Source organism: Sebastes fasciatus, chromosome 4, assembly GCF_043250625.1.
Source record: "Sebastes fasciatus isolate fSebFas1 chromosome 4, fSebFas1.pri, whole genome shotgun sequence".
Taxonomy (NCBI): Eukaryota; Metazoa; Chordata; class Actinopteri; order Perciformes; family Sebastidae; genus Sebastes; species Sebastes fasciatus.
In genome coordinates, this window is record NC_133798.1 from 7,564,768 (window position 1) to 7,583,516 (window position 18,749).

Consider the following 18,749-nt stretch of genomic DNA (forward strand, 5'->3'; position numbering starts at 1 on the left):
GATTAGAGGATATGGAAATTAGAATAACTTAAAAACTAAAAAGAATTTAAAAAATCTGTATAAAATATCAGTATCTATTATAGTGGAGCTCGGAGTGTCTAGTTTAAACATTGTTAAGAGGACATTATTTTGAAATCTTGAGCACCTGGAGTTAAAGTTTGATTTTTGCATACTTATTAACGTGAAATAAATGCACTTTGCTCCTCATTATTACTCATTTTGCTTTGCTTTGGACAAAGTTTCTTAATCAATGTGATGGCTTGAACTGTACCAACATACCATATTACCTTAAAGTAACTCTTTTAAAAACCTATCTGTGTGAAATTTCCACTTCTGACAACTTTGCATTTAAAAGCCTCTAGTTTTATGTATTTTGATATTCATACTGCTTTGAGGTATAGGGCAGATATCAGGGCACTGATGCAAATTAGAACTAAATCATTAACTGTGAGGCTGCTGACATGACTTTAAATGACTGCTGAGCCAATCAAACAGTGGCTGGTAATGTTACTGAAATGCAACAGTGTCCTACCTTTATCATGTGTTCACTGATGAAGGTGAAACTTGTCTGACTGGTTCTTAGAAGAATTTAAGCACATCGGTGTGGTTCTGATCTGATCTGATGGGAAAGAGGGTGGCAATAGGAAACTCCCAGAACACTCAAGAAACATAAACATCTTCTTGGAGTTGCCCCTCAGCCATAGATGGTCTATGAAGCTAATAGACAATGAAAAGTCTTTAAATCACTCTAGGAGGTGTCATGGGCCAACTTTATGTGTCATTGTTTAGTTTTAGTTTACAGATCTTTAGTAAAGTCACTTAATGTGTAGAACACATTTAAAGTGCTTTGACAAGGGGTTTAAAACTATTGAGTATTAAAATCCATGACCTCCTTACACATCTGTTTCTTGATATATATCTCTTTCCCTGTTTACTGTTACTGTTTTATATAACTTTGATTTATTCTGTAGTAAAGTCACTGTGGCCATTATTATTATAATATTAATATTACAAGACCATTAATACGCAATAGAGCTTTTAACGCCCTGTGTGTGTAATCCAAGTTGGTTTTGAAATATACATATTGTTATGTATTGAATAATTGGGATATATTGTTAAGCAGTTACCACCAGCATAAAGGTGGGCCCTCTGTCCGTTGTCTCATTGATGTACCGCCATCTAGTGGCCAAAGGGATCACGTACAACCAGATGAATAAGGATAATTTCATTTAAAATGAAAAATAAATTCACAAATCGTCAGTTGTCTCTCCATTAAAGATTTACCATTGATTTATTCTCATGAGAAATCTCCTAGATCCACAAAAGACTGCACAGTAAAAACCTTCATCATATGTATCTTTATATAATATTGTTGTCCACTTGCCAAAAAGTGATTACAGCTCTTACTGTGTCAATGAAAGGTTATTTATGTCTCAAATGACTTGATTTCATTCATGAGGGTTAAGGTACGTCCGTCCGTCCGTAGCATTTTGGTGAGCGAGATATCTCGGAAACACTTTCTTCAAATATGGCATGAACATCCACCTGGACTCAAGGATGAAATGATTCAATGTTAATGGTCAAAGGTTAAGGTTCACTACCGTCACCATCTCCAGAGTGGTATTATTTTACACTCTTTCGCCTATGGGGTGAGTCAATATATTGATCAATTTTATCACTTTTTGCTGTACAAAATATTTTTGTTAGGACCATCATCATCATAATTGTGAAAAAAACTTGGTAGTGTGTGTTTTGTTCTACGTCGGGTATTGTTACCACCAGCATAAACGTGGGCCTTCTGTCTGTTGTCTCATTGATGTGCCTCCATCTAGTGGCTAAAGGAATCACATACAACCAGATGAATAAGCATAATTTTATTCAAAATGAAAAATACATTCACAAAATGTCAGTTGTTTCTCCATTAAAAATTCACCATTGATTTATTTTCATGAAAAACCTCCTAGATTCACAAAAGACTGCACAGTAAAAACCTTCATCAATATATATGTCTTTCAATTTTTAACCACAACCAATTACAAGCTGTAAAAATGTCTTCATATTTTTCTACATAACAGTCATCATAGAGCCAAAGTAGGACAGTTCACCTGTAGCTTTCTAAACTGGCATCTGTCATGTTGTGCTCAGAAAGGAGCAGATCTGCTGAGCGCAGGCTGTCATCGACGTTGGCCGCTGACTGACTCACTGACGAGCATATTCTCTGTGCAGCTGCAATATTACTGAGGAGGAGGACGAGATGTGAACGCTGACAAGGTGACAGCAGAGGGTGGTCGTGTTTTGTTTTCTTCAAAAAAAAGTGGCAGTGATGGAAGAAGAGTGAATACACATAAATACAAACTGTTAAAGTGTGTGCATCTTTCAAGTTTTTCATGGATTATAAAGAGTATAAAGGTAATTTACACTGGAATGCTCAATGACTGTTATGATAAAGGGTGTTAGCAAGACTTTGGTTTTCCTTGAATTTATAAAAAATTGTTAGGCCTACATGGCTTTGTTGAATACTCGATTCTGATTGGTCAATCATGGCATTCTACGGTGTGTTATTTCTTTATAGCAGAGCTGCTATGGGCGCAGTTCTGCTGTCAGACCTTTTTTTGTGTCAAATTATTGATTTCTGAAGTAAGTAGCCGTGTTATAAGCGGGATAATGAACAGCTAGCGGGTGCTGCATCGCCCTGTCTGGGTTTATTCCACAACAATGACCGGCTCGCTGTACATTATCATTTACATAATGACCCACTGTGGGTTTGGCTTTTGGCAGTAGTCTCTACAGTCTATCCAGGAGTTGACTCTGCAATAAATCTGGAAAGGTCTTCAAGGAATGAGTTACTTTGAGTGTTTTTTGACATTCTGTTGATTTCCTGTTTTTAGTTGTCTACACCTCGTCACCAATCACTTTCTTGAACACTTGGAATTTGTACTTAATGCCTTTCTCCTCTTGAATTCCACTCGGTACATGAGGATATCTGTATTGGAAACAAAAGGAAAAAAAAGTTTTGTGAGTTCATTAAAACGACAAAAAATGTCAAACATAAAACAAGTAAAATACTCTTTCATTAACAATCAGTAATGCATTGCCTCTAATGATAGAAAAGCAAGATAATACCAAAAGCAAGGTCAGAATCTCCCTTTAGTGAACATCAATTACTAATTTACTATTCAAATTCAATGCAATTGAAGTACGAGGTGATGTCAGCAAATCCTTTTGAGTTGAACTATTTAAAGCAACTGTGCTAATGAAGTGTTTAAAAACAACTTTATATGTAAAAAGCCCTCTTTTGTAACTGTTTAACCATTAACCTTTCACCGCCAGCAGGTTCAGCCTCCAGGTCAGGATGACCTGCACTGTAATGGTCTGAGAATGAGATGAACACATACCCTTCTTGTTCTTTAAAGAGTCCTCTGTCAAACTCAGGGAAGAAAACGTCACAGTCAAACTCCGCCATGACATCCGTCAGGTAAACCAAGTCACACCACGGGTGCTCCAGTGCATCCTGATCATAAACAAGAAGCAACAGAGAGTCTGGTCTCATTAACAGTATTAATAACTGGGCTTTTCTATGTGTCATTCAGCACAATATGGGACATAAATGAGCTTTTATTGTGGAAGAAAACATACTGACATATTAAAGGTACAGTGTGTAGCACAGACGCAGTTCGCGTCGGTTCAGGGGGCTTGCTGAACCTTCCTAGTGGCCGTAGCTAAAAATGCATGTAGGGATTTAAATATTATTTATATTTTTTGTAATAACACAGAACTAATAATGTATCGTAATGATGAATAATATTGACCTTGTTGTGTCTTCTTATTAACTTTTTGTTGTTTATTTTAAACAGACTACCGACAGAATACAGTAGAGCACAGAGGCCGTTTCCATGCTGCGAGGCTCGCGTCTGCCTGTCTATTCACACGAGGAGCGCAGAGACCCGCAGATCTCAGCGGGAGGTCAGTTGATAGGCGGTCCTTAATGTGGCCCAGGACACATTCGCATGCACACCACTAAAAGAATGGGGCCACATGTGGCCCAGACCACCTCCGAATGTAGTCGAATGTAGGATCTCAATGCGTCTCGAGTGCATTCACACCTGTACTTAGTGCTGTCCACTTGTGATCGGATCACCCAGGACGCATGTTAATGCCATGGCCTGAACAGGGCCTCTGTGGCTCACGTTACCGCAGTTTCACAATCGTGTCGGAGAACTACGGTGGCCTTCAGGTTACATAAAAACGCGAAAGGCTCTCTCTAAAGCCAGTGTTTGGTTTGTCCGTTCTGGGCTACTGTAGAAACATGGCGGACTCCGTGAAGAGGACCCACTCTCTATCTAGATATAAACGGTTCATTCTAAGCTAACGAAAACACGGTAATTCTTAGTTTCAGTAATTATACACTATGTATGAATATTACATTCCATTTCTGCTAATAGATCCCCTGAAATTGTTACACACTGGCCCTTTAAGAAGGAAAGCTGAACAAGACAACTTTGCATAATTGGGGCTTCACATGGCAATGAAAGTCTGAACAGTTTCCTGTTTATCAACCCTGCTTGTGTGAGATCAGGGTAAATCAAAACTTAATTACAGGTTGTCGCTCTGTCATTAGCTTGCATGCTATTTATAGTTTGTGCAGACAACGTGATCTCATAAACGCCATGAAAATAAAGTGTTTCATTATCCTGACTGAGTAGACCGGTTTGAAGTTGGATGGAGCTTGAAATGCTGGATGACTGGTTAAACGTGTGTGAGATGGGCCCACAGCTCATTTTCCCCCAACTGGTAAATCCAGCAGCGCTCTCTTCAATGAGATGCTCAGACTGGTTTACCTTGTAGACCTGCGTCCCACCAACAACCCAGATGGTCTCGATCAGGTCAGCGAGGGGGGGCTGTGCAGCCAGACGGGCAGCACTGTCTAAGTCTGGACACAAGAAGTGGGCGTGATCTGGAGCTGCGCTGTGAGAGGAGGAATGTCCATTAGATTGAGAAGGAGGAATGACAATGAAAAACCGAGGATTGATTTCTGGATAAGCCCAAATATCTGGCTCCCCCAGATACAAGTGATGATGCAGGTGTTTGTGTGAGAGAGCACTCACTCCATTGTGTTGCTCAGCACCGCATGCAGAGTATTGGCCACTGGGAAGTTTTTTTTGGGGTTGGAGAACCAGCACAGTTTGCCCCAGACCATCAAGTTCATCTTTCCTGAAATAGATGGAATAAAATGTTTGACACTCAACAACACATCTTGTTCCATTGCAGCCCATACCAGCGGGGGGAAACTATTGAGTAGCGGTGGGTACGGATAAAATCTGTCATGGTATATGTAATTTCATAAATTGATAATGATATCTATTGAGATATAGTGCATTTTGAATGATAAATTGTTTAACCCTCATCCCACCAACATATTTAACACACAAGGATGACCAACTGGGGTTCCCGCAGACCCCAGTTGGTAGCATGAAGGATAACCTAACATAACCAAATTGGAATGTCCCTTTATGGCTCTTAAATATTTAGCAAAGTAAGGATATGTACAAGTACCAAAACACAGGTGTGCTTTCAGCTCCAGCATTTAAAAGCCAGTCCTATATGAGGTGGTCATAATATGATGTAATATTGAAGTTGAGGAATACCTGGTCTCGACACCCTGGTGACGTGGTTCATAAAGTTCTGGAATTCACATCTGTAAGAGTCATATTTTCAAAATTAAATCAGGCAGAAAACAGTCATCTCATGAACCCTATGTACTGCTGCTTATAGTTTCCACAGAGAGCAAAGTGAATAAGATGTGTATATAGTCATGTATAACACATCAAAACACACAGCTCTTCTTTTCATTTTACTATATTGTAAAATATCCCCATGAAGCACCACTTTTATAACTACTGTCCTCTACTAGCAGTACCACTACTCTCCCCTCTACTAGTGCTGCTGTATTACAACTTAATATAACTTCACCATATAGCTGCTCTAGTAGGATACCTGATAACTTTTCAACTAGTGCTCCAGTTAATATTTTTTTTTTTTTAACAAAGCTGTGAAGCATGTACAATTTCTATTAATCTTTTAATATCAATAAGGTGTTTTTCTCATAATAAAGACTGAAATACATTTAAGTGTACTTAAGTGTACTATTTTGACACACTATTAAGATACACTTCAATATACTTAAGTACAACTTTTTTGAGTAATTGGTACCTTTTATATATACACTTCATTGTATTTCAATTACAGACGTAGGCAAAGTTGTTGGTAACGTTCCGTTAAAGAGAGAAAAACCCACAATGGTCACTGAAATAACTTGAAACTGACAAAAGTAATAATAAATAAAAATTCACTGAAAATTAACTAATGAAAATCAGATATTGTTTTTGAATTATGGTTCAGCAGAATCATTTAAAAAAACAAACTAATGAAACTGGCCTAGACAAAAATGATGGTAACATTAACTTAATATTTTGTTGCACAACCTTTTGAGGCAATCACTGCAATCAAGTGATTTCTGTAACTCTCAATGAGACTTCTGCACCTGTTGACAGGTATGTTGGCCCACTCCTCGTGCGCAAACTGCTCCAGCTGTCTCAGGTTTGAAGGGTGCCTTCTCCAGACTGCATGTTTCAGCTCCTTCCACAGATGTTCAATAGGATTTAGATCAGGGCTCATAGAAGGCCACTTCAGAATAGTCCAATGTTTTGTTCTTAGCCATTCTTGGGTGTTTTTAGATGTGTTTTGGGTCATTATCCTGTTTGAGGACCCATGACCTGCAACTGAGACCAAGCTTTCTGACACTGGGCAGCACATTTCGCTCCAGAATGCCTTGATAGTCTTGAGATTTCATTGCACCCTGCACAGATTCAAGACACCCTGTGCCAGATGCAACAAAGCAGCCCCATAACATAACCGAGCCTCCTCCATGTTTCACATTAGGTACAGTGTTCTTTTCTTTGGATGCTTCATTTTTGAGTCTGTGAACATAGAGCTGATGTGACTTGCCAAAAAGCTCCAGTTTTGTCTCATCTGTCCAAAGGACATTCTCCCAGAAGCTTTGTGGCTTGTCAATATGCATTTTGGAAAATTCCAGTCTCGCTTTTTTATGATTTGGTATCCTCCTGGGTCATCTTCCATTAAGTCCACTTTGGCTCAAACAGTGACGGATGGTGCGATCTGACACTGATGTACCTTGACCTTGGAGTTCACCTCTAATCTCTTTGGAAGTTGTTCTGGGCTCTTTGGTTACCATTCGTATTATCCGTCTCTTCAATATGTCATCAATTTCCCTCTTGCGGCCACGTCCAGGGAGGTTGGCTACAGTCCCATGGACCTTAAACTTCTGAATAATATGAGCAGCTGTAGTCACAGGAACATCAAGCTGCTTGGAGATGGTCTTATAGACTTTACCTTTAACATGAAGGTCTATAATGTTCTTTCTGATCTCCTGAGACAACTCTCTCCTTAGCTTTCTGTGGTCCATGTTCAGTGTGGTACACACCATGATACCAAACAGCACAGTGACTACTTTTCACCCTTTAAATAGGCAGACTGACTGATTACAAGTTTGAAGATACCTGTGATGCTAATTACAGGACACACCTTAGTTTAACATGTCCCTATGGTCACATTATTTTACATCTTTTCTAGGGGTACCATCATTTTTGTCCTGGCCAGTTTCATTAGTTTGTTTTTTAAAATGATTCTGTTGAACCACAATTCAAAAACAATATCTGATTTTCATTAGCTCATTTTCAGTGAATTTTTATTTATTATTACTTTTGTCAGTTTCAAGTTATTTCAGTGACCATTGTGGGTTTTTCTCTCTTTAACGGAACGTTACCAACAACTTTGCCTACGTCTGTATATTTTAAGTGAACTTGAAAGCCATTCCAAATTGTAATGAATTATATTTAAAATGTATTATCCGCATCTTGTAATTTAATTTAAATGTATTTTTTATATACTATAAGTAGTAGTAGTAGTAGTAATAGTAATACAGTTATCTTAGAGAACAGTTATCTGAAAGTGAATTAAAATATACTTTGAGTATGAAAATAATCCATTTATAAAAATACATTATTAGTAAAAAAAAAAAAAAAGATAAGTCCATCTTAATGGTGTGTCAAAATAGTACACTTAATTGTGTTTTAGTATGCACTAATGATTAGGGCTGTCTCGAATACAATTTTTTGGGCTTCGAAGCTTTGATGAGTAATATTCGAAGGTATTTGAAGCTGTCTGTCTGTCTCCATCTCCCCTGTTTCAGTGCCGCTGCCGCACTACTGTACACACATACACCTCTACACACAACAAACAGCAATATCTGTCTGAGAATAACTAATAATTTATGTTGAATATTAATTGTTGGATTATTCCTCAATCCATGGGCTATTTGGGGATTTATACATTATTATAACATACTTATATGTAAACAAACGAAGCATTCGAATACTGATTTGGAGGTCAGTAACCATGGCAACGGTCGAAGCTTCGAAGCATTCGGGTCAGCTAATGATATATATAATTAGTATACTAAGTATATTGATATTACTCTCGAAAATAGCACACTTTAGTACACTAATCACATGTGCACATGAAAGTATACTAAGTATACTTAAATTAAGTGAACTTCAGTGCACTTGATTTTTTTGACCTGGGGTCACAGACACAGTAGCGTATACCTGTAGCCGATAAGACATTGTTTACAGTCCCTAACTGAATGAAGCATTTAAGACACGTTATCACAAATAGTTTCTCTCTTACGGTAAATCCCAGGGCAATACCCCGTCCTTCCCGATGCCCATATCATTGCAGGCCGCTGCAATGAGGCAAATGGGCTTCTTCTGCACTTTGTCCCCGCTCGTTTCCATCGTGTAGTCCACTGGCTCCAGATCTGCAACACGGTATGACTGAGTCTGTGTGCGGGAACTATTTATTGAAGCTTGAACTCAACTATCACCGCCCACTGACCGGCAGCTGCTATTGGACACAGTGGAGCTTCAGTGCATCCTTAATGTGATTTCAAGCTTCCAACCTTCTTGTTGTCTATAGAAGCTTCCAACAGCACAAAGCCTGTCCCCACCCCGAGGCTAAACTGGCTGTGTGACCATACAGTAACGTGACTCCCTCACAAGGCAATCATACACATTGAAATTTGTTACACATCCTGCTTGCACAGAAAAATACATTTCTAGCACCACACACACACACACACACACACACACACACACACACAAGGAGTATTAAATCAGAGAAAGCCCTGCAAAAAGGGGGTCCCCCGTTTAATAAAACTTGATATGTCAATGACAAAGTCTTGATTATTAAAAGCTGGGTTTGTTAGGTAGGAAGTGCCTATTGGCGATTAAATAAATTAATAGAAAATAAGGTAAAGACAGATGGCTTTACTTAAGAGGATAACATTGAGCTATGAGGGGATGTAACAATTGGTATTTATATCTGCACCTTCTAGGAAAACTGGATAAAAGGTCAATAAGTATGGCAAAGGATGCAATATGCAGCACACTATCTCAAATTAACTGGCTCAAAGTTTACAGATAAGTGCCAATTAAGAGTAGTAGCACCTCCTGGACTTTCTCATGTTTTATTGTTTAACAGCTTTAATCACAGCGACTGATTTTATGCTTCTAGGATACTGGGCTACAGATAATGTCTGAGTGTAAACAAAGTTCTATAACTTGATAGCAAACTGAGCAAAAATATAAAAGGTAGTCTGCATGTGGATAGGTATGCATCACCGTCACACATCTTGGCAAGCTGCATGAGGGATTATAAGTACAAAGCTGTTTTCTAATTTTAAGCAAATTAATTAAAATACATAAGACGGATGATATGTTTACTGAATGTGTGTGTAAATTGGACAAAGGGTGCAGGTATTCATGACATTTAATGGAAACAAAAAGCATCACATGGCTAGTTGCCAACATATCTCATTCCCGCAGGCTTTACCGACTTTTTAAAATGCTACACACACACCTTCAGAAAGATGTGAAATAGAAATCTGTTGACATTATAGTGCAAATAAAAAAGATAAAAGTATACATAAATGTTTCTGTCATTTATTTCAATATATTTCAAATTTGGCCTTTTTTTATACAAAAATAATAGATTTACAATCACATGGGAGACGCACATGCATTATTCACAGTGGAACTTTTTAAGTTCCACGTTATTTACAAAAAGGAGTTGTGAAACCACAGAGGCAAATATACAAAAGTTTGAAAAAACAAATATTTACAAAATGTACAATGCAAGGCCTGTTTATTGTCAAACCTGACAATCTTGCTTCTAATATTCGTTACTACTATACATCAGGCCTTTGTGTCCTAAAACTTTGGGAAAAAAAACTATGTACATCCATGACATGAAGTGTGACTTAATATTCTTCATATGACATATTTGGGGGCTTGTTTTAGAGAAAAGATATACAACTGTGTGTTATCCAGAGGCCTGTACTACGAAGCGAGTTCAGCATACCGTAGGCGGTGCTTTTATACAAGTTGATCTCTTATCTCGAACATAACTTGCTCCGGAGCAGGTCAGTTGTTCAGCATCAATTACCACGGCGATCTACCCCGGTAAGAAGTGAACCACCGTCGTAGGACTGAAAACCCTGAAGGGTTAACCCTGAAGTTACCTCGCTAACCCCAAATCCTGCTTCGCAGTGCAGCTCTCAGATCATCTTATGTCAGAGTGGTTGAAGGATTTGTCTCAAGGTTGAGTTATAGGTTCCCATCACTCAGATGGAAATGAGATTTCAGATGTTGACCTTTTCACATAAAGATCAGCTCGCTATCTACGAGAACCGATGGCTAGATAAACAGAATTACACAGTTCCACTCAAATGACATCCTGGCCTGTGATCTCGGGTGTTGAAGGGGGGGGTGGTGATAACGATTAGTCCTTTCAACAGTTGTACAGAGACATACTGTAGTGGAAGACAATAGGCTGCGTCACAACACCCTGGCGTGAAGACTTCAGAGATCAATTGTCTCTGCCTTTTATACCCTGCTTTTCCAGGGTTTTCTCTCGTCAATGTTTTCATTGTCTCTGAATTCCTTCCTCGGTTCCTGAGATGTGCGATGTCTTATCTGGAGATCAAGACACATCATCTTATCTATGGTTTGTTAGTTCTGTGTGTCAGCTGAGAGCATATCAGGAGAGGATGCTATCCAGATGATCCAGACCGACTGAGGGACCCCATTGTCTTTTGCTTTTTGCAGTCTATTTGCTCGGCCTCCAGAATTTAGAGCTGCATTTGGGCGAAACTTCCTCGCGGCGCCGCTTCTGCGTGGAATGTCCTCTTTCTGCATAAAAACAATAACATACACAACATACGTCAAGAAGGGATCGTTTCAAACTCATTTGGTATCAACTTACGGTTTGTTTTATGAATTGGATATAAATACACTTGCGTCAATAAGTTAATTTTAAAGTTTAGCAACTTGGCTCAGGGAATTTGTATTGATTTTCAATATCTCTGGCTTGTTTTGGAAGAACAACAGTAGTTTAGTTATGTTCGGTAATTAGGCCCAATATTCAGCTACTAGTTCTCAGCGCCAGCAATCCTGCAAACCAGGGAAAGCAAATATTTGATATCACGCTGCCAGCTCGTGACTATTCATTTTAGTCACAAGTGTGATGACTTTGAGTAAATAACATGTTGCTATTTTAAAGAGGACCTATTATGCTTTTGTGCTTTTTCTCTTTCCTTTAATGTGTTATATAGTGTTTTTGTGCATGTAAAACATCTGCAAAGATATAAAGCCCAAAGTCCAGACCAAAAGGAGCTATTCTCCCCGACAGAAACACTGCTCCTGAACCGCCTGAAACATCTCGCTTGAAGTCCTGCCTTTTCTTCTGTAACGTGGTGATGTCACCAAGTAACACATTTGCATAATACCTGCCTAACGGCTAGTTCGGCACGCCCTCAAACTAAGCTAGTTAGAGTGGAGCTGGAGCGGAGTCCGAAGAGTTTGGTTCGGTTGACCAATCGCAACAGAGTGGGCCAGCTGACCAATTGGCTCTAACGGAGCGTTTCAGACAGCGGGTGAAATGAGGTGCTGCAGCACCGCCAGTATGAGAAAAGTAAAGCGTGTAAACATGTTCTAGTAGAAACCCAAAATATAAGTATGAACCTAAAACCTAACTAGCCTTAAAATAACCAATGACAATGTTAACCATTCAACCGACGTACCTGTTCGAGACATTCCCGCGTATGTGTTGAGGCCTTCAGAGGACCCTACTGGACCTTGACTGGTCCCTGTGTTGACTGCTACGACATTACTGCCATTTGCACCATTGTTGAGATTGGCAGGAACTGATGCCAGCATGCCTGAAAAGGAGAACAGAGCAATTTTAATTTACCAACAAGACAACACTTACTTGTGAAAAAACATAAAGAAACACTGGCTCTGGAAAGTGTTTCTGCATCATTGTGGTGTAGATCTGTGGCTTAGATCTCATAACACAGGTTTCATAAGAATGACTAAAGTCAGAAGTATAGAACCATTTCCTTTGAACATGCTTTATCTGTATAAATAAAGGTAGCATTCCAGAAATTAAAAAATACATTCAAATGATGGCATGAGAGTGCGGTGTGTTTGGGGTAATCAGTATTTGGGTCGTTTTCCTACCTAGTCCTCTGTAGCTGGAAAGCTGCTGGTAGATTTGCTTCATCCGCTCGATGTTGACGCGGCTGGCCTCAGCGTGGTTCACCATGGGCCTGGGGTAGTGGACTCCTATCATACACTTGGCTGTCCTCTGCACTTCCTCTGGGGCATTCCAAGGATCATAGATGTATTTGGCTGGAAAGCCTTTCAGTATGGGCAAATATCGCCTGTGAGCGGAGAAAGGAAAGAATGAAGACAGATGTGGAGGATGAATAAAGGCAAAGTACACTTATGTAGCACACTACAGAAATATCGGTTTTCTCTGAGACTGAGATGTTACAGATGTGCTATAGTAGATGTTCTGACTAACCGTATGTAGTCCCCGTTGGGGTCCGTGCGTCGCCCGAATCCCACGGGGCAGTAGCAGTGGAAAAACTGCTGGAAAAATGAACTGCAGGAAAGCCACATCCAGCTGCCAGCATTTACACTCCAGTCCGCGTCTATAAGCAGCTCTTCAAACACCTGAAAAACACAGACAGACAGTTGAGTTAATGCATGGTGGTAAATTTAATCAGAGAAAGAAACATTAATTTACTATAACTCTTCTTTTAATGACCTCAAACTATGGTGATAGATGGAAGGTTTGCACCTTATGCACCCTTTTTTCTCTGTTCTTACCTTCATGCCTTCCTCCCAGCTGACCCAGAGGTCTCCCCTGGTGAGGAAGCAGGCCACAGCATGCCTCGCCAAATGATGGATCCACCCCTCTTGCCTCAACTGAGTCATGATGGCGTCTATCCAGGGAAAGCCCGTCCGTCCCTCGGCCCACTTGGCCAGCGCCTCCGGGTTCCGATCCCAGGGGATCTGCACACAAACGGGGTTTCCCTCCATCTTGTCAAAGCAGGGGTTGTTGGTGGCCGTCGTATAGAAGAACTCCCTCCACAGCAGCTGGCCATACAAGGAGAGCGGCGGGGTGCTGTTCTTCTTGACCTGGTAAGATAGAGATGCAGAAAACTTAGACATTTAAAACCAATCTGAGTGAAAACAAAATGTGATAAAACATAAAATGGCTTATTCCAAAAATAAACCGTTTGTATTGTTTCTTGTCCTGTCTGTGGTCGTTCGTACCTTCATGTACAGGTCAGTGAGTTTGAAGTAGAAGAGTCGACAGGAGAGACATCCGAAGCGCAGGTAGGGGCTGAGGCCGGTGGGACTGGCCAGCAGGGAGTTGGCGTTCATACGTGGACGCTCAAAGTTTGCCACCCATGCCTGGAAAAAAGATGGTTAGTCAGCTTTTTAATAAAATAATCCCACTGTGATTGCTGAGAGAAAATCCCCTGAAACCCACGGTGTCATACTGTGGAGTAACAATGTCTTTTTACCTTTCTCTCCAGATGCCGCTCCAGCCTCATGAGGGCTTCTGTTTCTCCACCTGGCCATACTGCTGTGGTCAGGCCCTCTGTCTCAAAACCTGAAAAATATACAAGTATAGATTCAAAAACTGTTCAAAGTCTGTGTATATGCATACACCACCACCAGTGTATTCATGCGCACAACAAACTTAAAAAAAATAAAGAGAAAACTTACCAAGCTCTTCCAGGGAGGGCACCCCAAACTTGTCATCGTGGTCTTCGCTGATGGGTGTGGCACAGTTTTTGAGAACCTCGGATGTGATCGTCTCTGCGGGCAGCTCCACAGCATCCATACGGTTGATGAGGGCCTGGAAGCGCTTGTACGTGAGAGGAGACTGACCATCATTGAGTTCTATGATCCTTAAGGAGAGAAAAATGAAAAGGGTAATCAGCACAACTCTACACAAACACAGAGCAGGCAGTGACCACACAAGAGGTTCATTCCTATGGGACATTAGTTTCAACTAATACTGTATAGTCACTCACTTGTCCAGATCGTAGAGGGTGTGTGCAGTCCGCACCGTGACCTCTACCTTGGCCTCGCTGGCTAGTTTCTGGATGGCAGCATCACGTTCCTTGCCAAACGGCTCGGAGTCGTACTCATAAGATAGACGGTTAATCTGCCATTCCTGAGGAACAGTAATAGATATTGTTTTATTCTGTAAAGGAATACATGTAAAAGACGGACTGACAGAATGACAGAGATCACAATGTTTATGGTAAAAAAAAAAGTTAAATATCTTAGAAGTATTTCATTTCTAAGCATCGCAGGCCATTGCATAAGTTCACTACAGTATCAACATCTTTAAAAACTTTAAACTTAAACTTTACTACATTTTGTCATATACATACAGGTACATACACACAATTTGACCTCTGCATTTAAGCCATTCTAAGCATTTAGGAGCAGTTGCGGGGAGCAACTTGGGGTTTAGTGTCTACCATTATGTTAAAATTAATAAAAAGTTACAGTTTATTTCAGAACAAAGCTAAGTATAAGACTGCCTCTTCTACTCTGTTCCATCGCTCGTACCTTAAAAATCCGAGGGAAGACATCTGTAGGCTGGCCTCTGATGACAAACAAGCGGGAGTTGAGTTTGCGCAGGCTGGCATCCAAATCCTCTAAGCACTGCAACAGAAACCTGGAACCAAGCAGAGAGAGGGATCAATTTATTGATTATACACCAGAGACCACGGTTACACTAAATGCAATCATGAATCCACTGATCATAGGTGTAGCTGATCAGATGATCTTAAAAAGGACATCACCACTGCTGCACCAAGACGGTGTGTGTGTGTCACATGGGTAACATTTTAATGGAACAGCAATGGATGTGTGGACCCTCCTGACTGTACTGAAAGATTACGATGGTTGGAAACTAGGCAACTGTTACTTTAGTGAGAGTCGGCGCCTCAGTCTGTTGTTTAGCATGTGTGGCAGTTCAGATTCATTCAGCCATATATCTCTAAATATAGTGTTAGCGGTGCTGAGAAGCTATTACACTGTATTACACAAAGCAACAGAAATATAGTAAGCCCAACTCTCGAGAATAACCAAGTTTCCCATCACCAGCATTGCAGGATGCAACAATAGTTATTGTCACTATTATTTTGACAATGCACTATTTAGAGAAAGAATCACTTAGGCTATTCCTTTGAATCAAAACTTCAAATTAAACAACATAATCACAAGGTTTAACTGCTCCATCGTGTGGTATAAACAAAATACTACATATAGACTACAGAGCAAAAATCTCTCGTCAATGAAGGGAGTGCATGGAATCAAAGACTCATGTGTTTCAGTGTGAACAGGCAGCCCTCTTCTGGTGAAGTCTTTTTATGCAGTTGACCAAACACTGCACGTGCACAATGTTCCCAAGAGCAGTAGCAGAAGGACAACTACACAGCAGTGAAACCTGCAGTAGGCAGACTATTTTTGGCATCATTGGGCAAAAATTCCGTTCAAAATTCATATGAACGAGGGATTTGTTAAATAATCTGCCTTTTGACTTCATTTATTGGTTCCTAAACGCAAGTTTAGACTGAAAAACCAAAGGCCAGAACAACAACAATTGCTACTTTCCCCACAAAACTGTGAGGTTGATGTGCAGGCATCATGGATGACTTAATAATGTTGATAAATCTATAGAAATAGCTTGTAGAGTGGGGGGTCTGCGGAGTGTGTTTAAATGTAGGTCAGAATAGTGCATGATGTAACGACCATAACAACACTGACCCAATTTCGCAGCGCTTCATTCAAGGACTGAGCAGCAGAGTTAGTACGCGGGGAAAATGTGTCGTCGCCATGGTAAAGCACGCTCACTGCCTCATCTGAAGCCTTTAAACAACATCTTCTCTCAGGACATGAAGGTCAAAGTCATTTCTTTCCAAATGAAGAAGATTATGGACTGCAGTCCACTGAATTCATGAAGATACTTCAACGTACAGTGGTACAATATAAGGTCAATGGTATAATGCACCATCAGCAGAGGAGAGATTCAGGGAAAATGTCAAGACTACTTGTCAAAGTCACTCTCTCGCTCTTTAAATATTTATTTATATTAATTGTATTTGAGCAAAAGGAGTAGCTCCTTGTCTGCAGAAGGTTACTAAAGCTACTGAGTGGCTAACTGATACCATCATGCCAAAGGTTTGAATCCAGAGAGTCAGTAAAGGAGAGACAAATGAAGATGCCATGCTTATCAATCATGATCTCATGGATTCTCAACATGGAAACTAAACCTGCTGTGAACAACCAAATAGGATAATGGCAGGTGGGCGGTGCTTGGTATTTCCTCAAGAGGAATCTCACAATGTTCTAAAGCCTGAAAACAGAGCCATGAGGAGGTGCAGAAGTCTAGTTATCTCTCAGAACACTTGAATCACAATATGCTGAAAGGTTATGATGCAATTTTTAGCCCAATGATGCCAAAAACATTCTGCCTACTGCAGCTTTAATCAGGGTCCACTATAGAGTTGGTGTTCAGGTGCAGCAGGTATATGATACATAATCTATTAACCCCTCCACCCACCAATCACTCATCATCCTTACCTCCACCTGTTGATGCCCACATTGGAGGAGCCTGCGAACCAGGGGTCAAGGATGTAGACGCAGCGCAGCGTGTCCGCATCCCGGATAGAGTCCCTCAGAGACGGGTTGTCGTGCAGCCGCAGCCCCTTCCTGAACCAGTGGATGGTGTTGACCACCATGTCGACCGCCTTTCTTTATATATGTGTGGTTAGAAAGAGTGGAGGGGTTCCCAAAAAACACCAAAAAGACACCCTCTTACGTTGTTTTGGTAGCAAGATAGTCAAGATTCACATCCGTGGAGGAAATAGCTTTGAACCTGTTCAGTGGATCTGTAGAGTAGCTTTAAGGGTTTCTCCGACCTTAACCTTGCTCCATGAATAGTATAGATAGAGTATAAATAGAAACTATAACTTCACTAACACGTTAAACATTACAGTGGTGTCGTTGTAACGCTGGTAAATCCGTCTGACAAGCTAGACGTCCTCTGACATCTCCACGCATCTAGGACAACGCAGCGCGGATTGGTCAGACCCAGCTGTTATACAACTGTTCCTCTGTCACGTTTCACTAATGTGCTTTCCTTTTCCACTGCCCACCACGTCTTCTGCGGCTGTTTTTATATGTAAATCAACATATTTAGTAGTTTTCGCTCCATATTCTGTGTCAGGGTTCACTTTTGGAGAGCTTTAGTAAAGAAAAGCAGCTAAAAGTGTCTATAAAAGCACTTATTTTGAGGTTTTGTACTGTGTTATATGACTGACCCAGAAACCAGAAGTAAAGTACCCGGATGAGCACATGCCAGGTAAAATTACATAAAGGACAAAATTGTGTCAATAAAACAGTATGTACTATATGTAATCATATTGTTATTATTGTTTTAGTTATAATTACAGATAAAGAGGAAATCAACCCTAAATTATTATTGTTATTATGACTTTTTTTTCTTTTTTTTATTGTGTGATAAAGTGATTACAAAACAGGTGAAGACAAGTGCAGGGACATATAAAAAACAAACAAAAGATATTTTACAGAGAGACATTTATTATTATTATTATTATTATTATTATTATAAATTATATTGTGCTGTTGTAGCTGATCATTTTGAATAATGTCAACAAACAGAAAACAGTATCCCTGATAAAAATCAGCACCAACACCTTAAATTGATTATGTTACATAATACGTTTATTGTATTTGTCTATGGAAATGGGTAACTGACTTTGCATAATAATGTAATTGTTAGACATCATTTAAAAGAGTTTTATTTGAATATTGTGCTTATAGCTGTGAATGTCACATTGCATAAGACTAGTAGTACAATCAGGATAGGTGCTGCCATTGTGTCCCAGGGGTGTGTTGCTGTGTTATGATTTGTATCTAGACATCCTCATAAAAATATGTCTCTCTGCTTTTCAGCAGAGATTTGTGAAAATGAAGAAATGGGACAGTACACTATATGTGATTGATATTCTGCTTTGTTTGTTATAGCTGTTGCATAAGTTATTGCATTTTAGGTATAACTGAAATGGCTAAAAAGCAATGAATGTTTGATTTTGATTACACTCTGTGAAATTAATTCAAAATACCAATATTTTCTAAATACTTTTGTGAAAAATTAATTGTATAATTTTTGTTCCTTCTGTTTTATAACACAGAAATGACACTGTTAGAGGA

General features: G+C 39.8%; 2 protein-coding genes across 2 annotated transcripts; both read right to left on the reverse strand.

Moving 5' to 3' along the window:
- Window positions 1-2,318: 2,318 nt before the first annotated feature.
- On the reverse strand, window positions 2,319-8,953 carry LOC141765637 (dihydrofolate reductase-like). The gene is made up of 6 exons (XM_074631754.1): window positions 8,767-8,953; window positions 5,646-5,695; window positions 5,106-5,211; window positions 4,839-4,965; window positions 3,396-3,511; window positions 2,319-2,983 (listed from the first exon to the last, which is right to left on the reverse strand). Exons 1-6 carry the CDS (start codon window positions 8,871-8,873, stop codon window positions 2,893-2,895), a joined length of 597 nt encoding a protein of 198 aa, XP_074487855.1. The 5' UTR covers window positions 8,874-8,953; the 3' UTR covers window positions 2,319-2,892.
- A 1,112-nt stretch (window positions 8,954-10,065) lies between these two features.
- On the reverse strand, window positions 10,066-17,578 carry cry1b (cryptochrome circadian regulator 1b). The gene is made up of 11 exons (XM_074631750.1): window positions 17,097-17,578; window positions 15,078-15,186; window positions 14,531-14,673; window positions 14,220-14,404; window positions 14,015-14,103; window positions 13,761-13,901; window positions 13,311-13,622; window positions 13,003-13,154; window positions 12,657-12,859; window positions 12,218-12,355; window positions 10,066-11,327 (listed from the first exon to the last, which is right to left on the reverse strand). Exons 1-11 carry the CDS (start codon window positions 17,252-17,254, stop codon window positions 11,245-11,247), a joined length of 1,713 nt encoding a protein of 570 aa, XP_074487851.1. The 5' UTR covers window positions 17,255-17,578; the 3' UTR covers window positions 10,066-11,244.
- Window positions 17,579-18,749: the final 1,171 nt, after the last annotated feature.